General features: G+C 35.9%; 2 protein-coding genes across 2 annotated transcripts; both read right to left on the bottom strand.

Annotated features, from left to right (window-relative positions):
- Positions 1 to 615: 615 nt before the first annotated feature.
- LOC136207174 (expansin-A15-like) lies at positions 616 to 3,419 on the bottom strand. Its single transcript, XM_065998466.1, has 3 exons — positions 3,129 to 3,419; positions 2,735 to 3,047; positions 616 to 1,016 (listed from the first exon to the last, which is right to left on the bottom strand). Exons 1-3 carry the CDS (start codon positions 3,334 to 3,336, stop codon positions 701 to 703), a joined length of 837 nt encoding a protein of 278 aa, XP_065854538.1. The 5' UTR covers positions 3,337 to 3,419; the 3' UTR covers positions 616 to 700.
- A 2,763-nt stretch (positions 3,420 to 6,182) lies between these two features.
- On the bottom strand, positions 6,183 to 9,718 carry LOC136207325 (uncharacterized; the record flags this gene model as incomplete). The annotated part of the gene is made up of 3 exons (XM_065998602.1): positions 6,183 to 7,468; positions 7,565 to 7,605; positions 9,316 to 9,718. Coding segments are annotated over 3 exons (1,458 nt in total), but the record flags the coding sequence as incomplete, so codon positions are not given.
- Between the last annotated feature and the right edge of the window lie 389 nt (positions 9,719 to 10,107).

Raw genomic sequence — 10,107 nt, 5'->3', positions numbered from 1 at the left:
CTTTGTTCAATGACAAGCCTTATTAGAAACTGCAAAATAGGAACAAAATATGTAGATTATCAAAACAATTCTTAATGATATTACATGGAATAGATAATACTATTATTACATGATAAAATTGAAATAATCAATTTTGACATTTCTAATTCAATCTTTATGGATTAAATTGTAAAATTGTATCATAAAATACAATGAATAATTTCCATAACCCCCTAAAGGCTAATGAAATTATATCCACAAGCTTAAAGGCTAAAACATTTCAAACTATCTAAACTATTTGAAAAGGGTACAATCATATCAAAGGTACAAGCATATCAAAGGCCACAGCTTCCCAGCTAAAAGCCTAAATGATCAAATAAATGATCCATGACCCATTTGATTTTGGGCATGACATATGGACAAACCTAAAAAATGGTTTTTAAACATACCAAATGAATCAAATCAAGGGTCAAAACGACCCTTTTAATAATTAATAACTTTGGAGACTCAATTGATAGATTTGGTTTAAATTGATCACCATTGCTAACTTTATTGGTGATTTTGACCCTTAATTCCAAATCAATCACTAACCTTAACCTTAGGACCATGTCTAAAAGGATCCTATTATACCGACACATGAGGAAATATAAAAATATACAGATCTGTAGTAAATCAGAATCAATTAGTAGTAATTACCACAGTGAAAGTAATTTTTTTTGGGTTAGTTTTTGGGCAAAAACTGTCTGCCGGTGAAGGTTTGGCCGAAAGCCCAGTTAGATGGAGCAACATTATGGGAGATAACAGAGCGGCGATCACTTGTAGTGACTTTAAAGGAGAGTGGTTGGCCATTTAGATAAGAGTTGCTTTGCCAATTCTGACCCCAGTTTCGAGACATTGGTTGCCAACCAGTTTTAGATCCTCTTACGGAGACAGACACAACATCACCTGCTCCACCAACGTTTGTTATTAGGACAAGGTTGAAGTATGAATGTCCATTTATTCTGAACCTTATTCCTCCACTTCTTCTACATCCAACCCTGCATCCAAAATATAATTTACTTTAGTTACTTCTTCAGCCTTAAATTATTAACTGCCTTTTGTATAATAGCATCCGCTTAAAGCATTATTTGGTCCCTGACCTATCTAAAATTATGTCATTTGGCCCCTGGCCTATTATTTGGTCACATTTAGCCCTGATCTATCCCAAATTGGTGAACTTTCACCCAATTTGGATTCAAACTTAACCGAATCATTATCTTATTGATAAGTAACAATATTTATTGACAATTGAACTTGAAACGTGATATTTCTTAAAGTCTTTTTTCACATTATGTGAAAATAATTAATTAGATTAAAAAAAAAAAAAAAAAAAAGATCCTAAACTAAAATCTAATAATTTCAAGTGTCAAAATATCATTACTTGATTCGGTTAAATTTGAACCCAAATTGGGTGAAAGTTCACCAATTTGGGATAGATCAGGGGCCAAATGTGACCAAATAATAGGTCAAGGGCCAAATGACACAATTTTAGATAGATCTGGAGCCAAATAGTGCTTTAAGCCTAATAGCATCTGTTCAAATGCAACTCAACTCTAAGCTAAGGATTCAAAATACCCTAAAATTTAGAGGTGGTTTAAAAAAAATCATTTAACTTTATTTATTGCAATAAAATCATTTCGGCTATTTAAGACGAACAAACTCATTGGAATAATGGCCTGACAACTACATTGGAAATTACTTATTTTTAGCGTATGACACACACATGACATTAAAAAAAACTAAATTTTTCAGGGAAACTGTTATTTAACCCTAACGTTTTTTTTATCAAAATCAATTTTAGTCATTCATTACCGAAAATTTGAAAAAACTGATTTGATTGTTATTTAACCGTCACATTTTAGACATTCCAAATATTAATTATGTCTGATATATTTAGTATGTTAACACAATTACAAAAAAAATTGTGAAAATCCCACATATAAGCTAATCACAATTTTTGCGAAGCGTCTAAAATATTTAGTGTGTTACTGATAAGTTACAAAAAACCAACAAAAAAAATTATGAAATTATACCAATGAAATTGTTTAAAAGGTCTGCTCTGAAACCACAAATTTGCAGTCTCATAGGCTAAAATTGATCTTTGTTATAAACATTAGAATTTAATTTGTATCATTTCATAGTATCAAATCTGCGGTTCCCAAAAAACGTTTTGTCCCTTATCCATATAGTTGCCATGTTATATTGGCAGCCAAAAAAATATTGTAGCTGCCATATAACTGTCGTGTCATATGAAAAAGTAAATTTTTTTCAATATGATTGTAGGTCACTATTCCGTAATTTTTTTTCTGTTTGAAATAATAGAAGTGACCTTATTGCAATAGAAGAAAAGTTCAATAATTTTATTGACACAAAATGAATTGCAATGACTTTTTTGAAACTTACCCCTAACTTTAGTGCCTAAAGGTGTGCAACTTACCCATTAAAATGGTCCTAAATTTGACAATCAATTTAGCTGAAACTGAATTTTAGATATCAACTCAATTCCCTAAGATGATAAATTTTAATAAACCAGTACAAATACAATCAATTTGTATTAATTTGGTCAAAACGTGCTAACTTGAAAACTATGTTGTCTAAATTGATCCTTATTGCCAATTGTAGGGATCATTTTGACCCTTAATGCTTATTCAATGGGTTGTAACTAAATAATTGGCTACTCTAAAAGCTCGAAGAGTTAAAGAAAATAGAAACAAACCTTCTATATTGAACAGGGACAATCCCAGCTTTATAATGAGCAATGTGTTGAAAAACAGGCTGAGAAAGATCAAAGTGTTGCAATGGAGGATTACACCATCCCCCTGCATTGCTTGGAAGTGCATTATTTGGAGGGCAGAAATTTGTTGCTGTAACAATTATGGTACCTGATAAGCACCATTTACCATCATTTGCACACTTTATTTCAAAACATGCTCCACATGTTAATCCACTGTTGAATAAAGCTGTGCTCAAAGCTGCTGTATTTGTCCCATACCCTTCTTTGTACATGTTTCCATACCCACAAGCTCCTCCTACACACAAGAAAAGACCCCAATTAAGTATCGAAAAAACAAACTCATCTTCCATTAATAAGACTTGAAATTCGCTCTTACCCATTGTAGCAGAAGCATCACTGCCTCCATAGAAGGTAGCATGTGCATTAGACCACTGGTTTTCATACCCATAAGTTGTTTTTGAGATGGCTAGTATGAGAGTTAATAAACAAATTCCAAGAAAAGACATTTTTCCTGCAGAATTTGAGCAAAGAGATCCAATTTTTGTATGAGCAAGTGTACATAGAAGAAGAGGAAGAAGCAGCATTTATAGATGTGCAAAACAGAAGATTATACTGCTAATTAAGAAGGATTATAAATAAATTAATGGTATCTTTTTTCTTGAATTTTATAGAGCTGTCACATTTGCCGCCTTCTTGTTAAAGAAATATGTAAAAGGAGCTTTCTTGATTTAAAAAAGGCATGATACATCCCCCAGCCCGAAGTTGTCCACAAACTGCAACTGACTCCTCAACTTCAAAACGTTACAATTAACTCCATCAACTTGCTTATTTGGAACAAATAAACTCTCAAATGTCACGTGGCAGCACATGATTGGCAGTGCATGATAGTAGGGGGTTAGTTGTAACATTTTCAAGTTCTAATCATGCGCTGTCATGTGACATTTGAAGGGTTACTTGTTCCAAATGAACAAATTGACGGGATTCATTGTAAAATTTTGAAGTTTAGAGATCGGCTGTTTTTTGACAACTTCAGGAAGTTGGTGATATATTATGCCTTTTAAAACTAAAGCAGCACAGTATACCCGTAAATGTATCATATTAATATCGAAGAAATTCTACAATACTGCTGGAGAAATACACCCGGTCGGGTTTAGAAAGTTGAAACTTTTTTATCTTATTTTGATTCTTTATTCCCCTTGCTCAACAAGTTATAGAAATCTATAAGGAAATTGATAATGGCTAAGCATGTGCATGTAGCAGTAGGGAACTTTTAAGATAATTTTTCAAGCAACATTTTAAAATAATGATGGGTTTGGCTGTAAAAGTTAGAAAGATTAAAAAGAAAAAAGCATTGCACCGACGAAATTCTAATTCTTTGAATTATTTCCATTTTGCATATAAAGAAAAAATGCTTCTCTGAAATTGCAGAAGATGCTTTGATACAAATTCACTGCATCAAGATGTGATTTCTGAGAGGTTTGACATATTTAATATCTTATTGGCATTTATTTCTCTTTATATTTTCTCAACTTGCTTATTCATAATCATGATCTTTACAGCAGGATTTGTATCAGTACAGAAACCATTAGTTTAATTGCAAAAAATCATTTCAGATATTATTGATAATTGATAGAGATGCTCCCATCCAAGACTGCAAGTGTTGTTTGAGTTTTCAAACTTGTATTTTTGGGATATGCATATGAACGAACATTTGGATGTAATTGTCCTATAAGATTTGATTACGTGCTTCTCATCCGTAGATATAGGCAAAAATAACCGAATCGCATAAATCTTTGTTCTTGTAGTTACATGTCTAATTTCATATTCCACGTGTCAAATAACCGATCTAATTCCTAACAGAATCGAAATAAGATTAACTCATTTAACACTAATATAATATATATTGCCAGCCATACATGATACTCCCATCCTATGACAACATCAAAGCCTCTGTAAAACAGTATAATGCTGTCTAGTCTCTTTATGTCCAGAAAGTTTATCAATTTTAACTCCTAAAGTCACCATTCAATCATTCTGGTCAGTAGATGTTCAACTTTTTGGAAGCCATTTGCTTCTGCTGAGTTGTTTTTAGGGGGTGGGACCAAATTTAATCTCAGCAACATCATCACAAACATAACTCTACCAAATTAACAATCCTCCATTCACAAAATTATTACAAAACATCACTTGGAAATCTTAATTTACCTAATTCATGTTCCTTTCTATTTGGCAGACTTGTTACCTTCCAAGAAAATTGCAACACATCACCAATTAAGATAAGCTTCTCTATCTTATCTTACCTAATAAAAGATCAATTTTTGCATCACATCCTAATACAAAAGGCCAAAATTTTATGATATTAGGTACAGACAACAATGATAATATTCCTGAGGTTTATAGATAAATAAATAAGGATTAAAACACGTAAACAGAGCATGGAAGATTTGATAGGGAAAAGAACAAATCCCATAGTGATACAACACAATATTGTCAAAGCATAGCATGTTAAAAAAATAGAGGTGAGTTTAGTTAGGATTATATTCGAAAGAGCAGCACATGGGATCACATGGCCACACGTTCAACATATAGAATCAGTTGAAAGTAAAGCCAGTGGAGTGGGGCTTCTTACAGATATCTTGGTAGTTGAGAGCTATCATTTGATTATGCAAAGTGAAGTGACAGTTTCTCATGGTTTATAAATATTATTCTCATATACCTAACTCCAAAGCCACACCACCATATAGACCTACAGTCTCGAACTCAACTGTAATCAACTGTATTGTCTCGTTAACTTCCTAAACTTGTTAAAGTGATAGGCGTTTTAGTTTCCAAATCTACTCTTGTGCTTCCATGTAACAATAAGGAGTTAAACATGTCATATAAGCAAGTTCAGGAAGCTAACGATATATTTTTAAAATTCGAGAAGCCAGTCGGGTTTCTGAGCTAATTTCAGTGTCAATGTATTCAACCTTTACTTGTCTTAAAGACATGACACTTATGGTAGCTAGACCCAGAAACTTTAGCTGTCTTGTGAGGTTTTAAGAATACCTTTAGTATGTCTCTATTACAGCTTAAAAATTGCCCCTTCAACTGGCAGGCCCATTCTACCTTTTATGCTCAAATTTAATAAATAAATAGAGTTGCTATTCAAAATCAAGACCTCTTAGTCTAAAAGACTCCAATACACATGTTAATGAACACTAAACCCAAAAATTTAGAATGTGAAAGTATCATGAGACATGACACACTTGCATGAACTGCAATGGACATGCACTTGACTGAAAAAGATTCAGAGAATGGTTAAGTTTCAGTGGCATGCACATCCACAGAATCATTTTCCTGTGAAGAAATGGGGAGAAGAAAATTCATTCAGGCACAAACAATGACCTAAGCAAGCTAACCAGACAAATTGTTGACCGACACTTTCAAGTCTTTAAAACTGCTCGCTCGCTCGCAATTCCACTTAATAATATTCACAAAATGTAACAGAAGAAATTCCCAGAGCTTATCTTATAAGTTATAACACATCAGATGTTGCCTATAATGAAGATGTGCCATAGCTTATGTAAGGGATCACATATACAAGGGTTTCAATAATGCCCCAAAAAGGTGAGCCTGATTAAGTGGGAAAACAGTCTTTAAGAGCTAGGTTTAACGAAGATAAAATCTTCAAATCTACCAGCAAAACATACGTACATGTGACTACTGCATCGACATTTGGCGTTGAACAGGTTCCTGGCTAGAAGATGAACCCCTCTTGTGGAAAACCTTGGGACTAAAAATTTCTTTACCAACCTTCCCCCTAAGAGTGAAATGCTTTTTGAGGCGATTTGTAAATGAAGAATCATTGTCATTCTGCAGTGGAGCTGCTTGAAGCCAATTTTCCCCGCGTTTTTCCGTGATGTGATTAGTGTGCCCACTGTTACTTTGACACCCCGGAACTTCGGATATCATCAGTCCTCTGCTTCCTCGTATGGATCTCAAGGCCACCTGCAAGGGCTCAGAAATTGATGCAGATTCGTTGATTTCTTCAATGGTTTTCAAGCACAAAGGACAAGGTGGATCATGAATCTGGGTCTTTGGGGTCACTTGTTCTATGCATTCAGCATGGAACACGTGACTGCACGGTAATACACCAGCAATAGGCATGTCGCTGCCTCGCATGATTCGATGTGAACTCCAAGGAGACTTCTGCCACAAAAGTTTTCCACAAACTCCACACTTCTGATCTGGCAAAGAATAGCATGGTGACCTCATGCTCTCCGCATCGATGTTCTCTGCTATGTCAAACCTTTCACCATCAAGCCCCAAGTCGTAGCTGCTGGCACTGCTCCACCTAAACCCCTCTCTTCTAGAGCTCAAACTGGGGTCTGGTGATGTCTCCGACTTTTGGAGTTCAGTGAGGGACTTGTGGAACTTATACTCAACACTTGAACTATTATCAGGCCAGAGAGAAGGTGATGACAGATCCTCACCAGGCATCGACCTACCAATGCCGCTGACATCAGAATCTGCAAAGGGTTCACAGTCTGAAACAGGGTTGCGGAATACTAGAGGATAAACAGCTTTTGACATGTAAGAACGTCGGCTTGGGAAGTTGCGAGTTGTGAAAGCAAAGGGTCTTTTGCTAGCTGATTCCAAGAGGTTGAGCTCAGAAAGTGAGGATGGGGACCCAAAACTAGGGGATGCCACAGTAGCACTATGAGCAAATGGCCTCTAAAAAATGAAACAGAAAATGGTAAAACTAGTAAGTCAGAAAATTTATTTATTCAACAGTACAATCAAAACGAATATGATAAAAACCAAAATCACCTCAGTAGAGCGAGGATACCAAGAGGAATGGGATCTTGATCCTGGTAGTTTGAGAAAATGTTAATAATATCCATAGAAAAATAAAATAACAAGTTCATCAGACAATCAGCAACAAACCAGAAAAGCATAAAACTGCAGAATTTCATGAACACGCAGGCATCACAAAAACAATTGTCTATCTGGTCAGTAGATATTATTACATTAGCTTACTGGCACACAATGATACCACATCAACAAGGATGATAACAAGCAAGATACACTGTCAGTGAAAGAAATGTTTCTATTTGACTATTTGCAATATCAAATGACAATCTAAGAGTGAGAGCCACAGTTGATGGACAAGAACTGAATATTCCTGTACTACCCCTTGTTGGTCCCAAGGGAGCCGAAAGAGGGTTATCAGTTCAAGGACGCTAGGTGTCCCTGCTTTCCAGCGTCCCCTTTTTGACGTCCCTATGGCCCTTCCGCATGGCGACATAGGGGGAAAACCTAATCAATTGCCGGTTATTACTATAAATTTTTTGAAGAGCCAATATGATAAAAAAGATTCTCTATAACTAATGGTCACATGGTCATGGTGCTGAAAAACATTATTAATCAGTAGCTATCCTGAAAGAAGTTGTGAGAAACGTAATTTGTTATTTGGTGGATCCCAAGATATTGCTACATCTTATTTTGTGGTTATTTTGCCGGATGCAACCCCAAAATTGTTGCACTCATCCTATACTTCAGCAACAATCCAATATGCTAAGCAAGATGGAGTTTTATGCCATTCCCAATGTCCAAGCCTGACTTATGATCTCGATGGCAAACCACTAGTATAAAATTTAGAAAGTAAAATGTAATTGTAGCTATCTAATGAGAATCTGAAGGTCACAGGCGGGTCCATCTATTAAAACCATTAGACTGTCTGAATGACAGTCAGGCAATGCTAAAAATTCTAATTGCCATAGAAAGCAAAAACTTCATTCCAGGGTCTTAACTCTTGAAGTAACTCCACAACAAAACCACTATAATAAGCAGAGTTCAGTTGTCTGATGATGGAAGGGACATAAAAATGCTTTTTGACCAGATTACTTACGGGCCTAGAACCTGGCATGCGAAAAGAGGGACGTATAAGCAATAATAATTAGTTGGAGTTGATTATTTTAGGGAGTGATGTTAAGAGGTTTCTGTCAGATATACTTTATGGTGCAGAGTCATAGTATGTCATTGAGAATACTGTTTGTACCTCGGCTGTAAACTTGGAAGCGAGTTTATCTCTCCTTAGGCTAGTGCAGAGAAGTTTGTGTTTTGCTTTAGTATTTCTTTCCTATTGGTTACCTTTATTTTGCTGCATTGTTCTCGAGTTCTAGTTCTAATTTTCGAAATTCATCGCTACTATTTTGCTTCTATTTCTCTGTGTGTTTGCCTTCTGTTCCTACTGTTTTCCATCACATAATCCTCCATCAATTTGCTCTATTCATTTGACGAGAGAGAAATGAGTGAAAACTAAAGCCAAAACCTATGTTCTTTCTTCTTAGCTGACTATTGCAGCAAAAACATTTAAATTCTTAAATAACTTAATTAAACAGATAGCGCCTAAATGCTTTAAACAACCTCCTATCTCTTCTGGGGCAATAGTTAACAAGTTGACAACATCCAATATTCAAAGAAGAATTCTAAAATAATATTTATAGTAAAATTCCAAATACGAACAAAAACAGGATAAATTGAATTTTTGAGCATTAGCATTAAAATTAAGTTTTTACCTCCCACAGTAGAGGCAGCAACATCACCAGAATTAAACTTCTGCGCTGGAGACATCCACCGGGGCTCCTGAACATTATCAGGCAGGCTATCAGAATAAGAGAGCACCCCATCTGATACAGAATGATGATGATTGGTTAACCGTTCGCTGCCAACCCAACTTCTGCTTCCTCTGCTGTTTGAGGAGAGAGATGAACCATGAACTCCATGAGATCCATGTGCTACAGCATCTGAGTGTGACCTGCAATCCCACCTCCTCGGCGGAGGAGGAGGTGAGAAACTGGAGTTAATCCGCCAATGGGGCTCACGACAATTGTTTGAAGAGTCCCTACCAACTGCAGGTGAATTTTCTCCATGTGGCCCAGCGGCCACACAACAAAGAGCACCCGTGATAGCTATTTTCTTTCAGCCACGAAAAAAGGTTTCTCCTAGTCCAACTAGAAATACTTAACGGAAAACAAAGCTCCACATGGACTAAGATAGGTTCTATGTCGGAAACAGTGGGAACAATTGTTTCGAAGATGACAGCCAAGCATCACCCCACAAAATGAAGCAAGAAAACATTTAACACAATAGTTACAAATGCTCTAGACGTCACATAGCTTGCTATCGCGCTTCTATCCTGCACTTATTCGGTGTAACTATACAATTGCCCCTCTACAAAATGGACAGGTTTATACAACTGCCAACCGAGTATGGTATTTAACCGAGTCCAATACTTTTCGGAACCAAGCTCCTGGTTACATCTATACTTTGGCTCCTCCCCGGGACACTTATCTAACTGCAACAATTCG

The sequence above is a fragment of the Euphorbia lathyris genome, chromosome 9, assembly GCF_963576675.1.
Source record: "Euphorbia lathyris chromosome 9, ddEupLath1.1, whole genome shotgun sequence".
Lineage (NCBI taxonomy): Eukaryota > Viridiplantae > Streptophyta > Magnoliopsida > Malpighiales > Euphorbiaceae > Euphorbia > Euphorbia lathyris.
Note: the sequence above shows the minus strand (reverse complement) of the source record. Positions and strands in the feature narration are given on the sequence as shown.

What these genes read in the sequence shown, in the direction of transcription:
- LOC136207174 (XM_065998466.1), bottom strand. Translation starts at nt 3,336, where the DNA reads ATGCTGCTTCTTCCTCTTCTTCTATGTACACTTGCTCATACAAAAATT. An exon ending in TGATGCTTCTGCTACAATGG is followed by an intron (nt 3,048 to 3,128) that starts GTAAGAGCGAAT and finishes TCTTGTGTGTAG; the next exon opens with GAGGAGCTTGTGGGTATGGA. An exon ending in GTCCCTGTTCAATATAGAAG is followed by an intron (nt 1,017 to 2,734) that starts GTTTGTTTCTAT and finishes TTTTGGATGCAG; the next exon opens with GGTTGGATGTAGAAGAAGTG.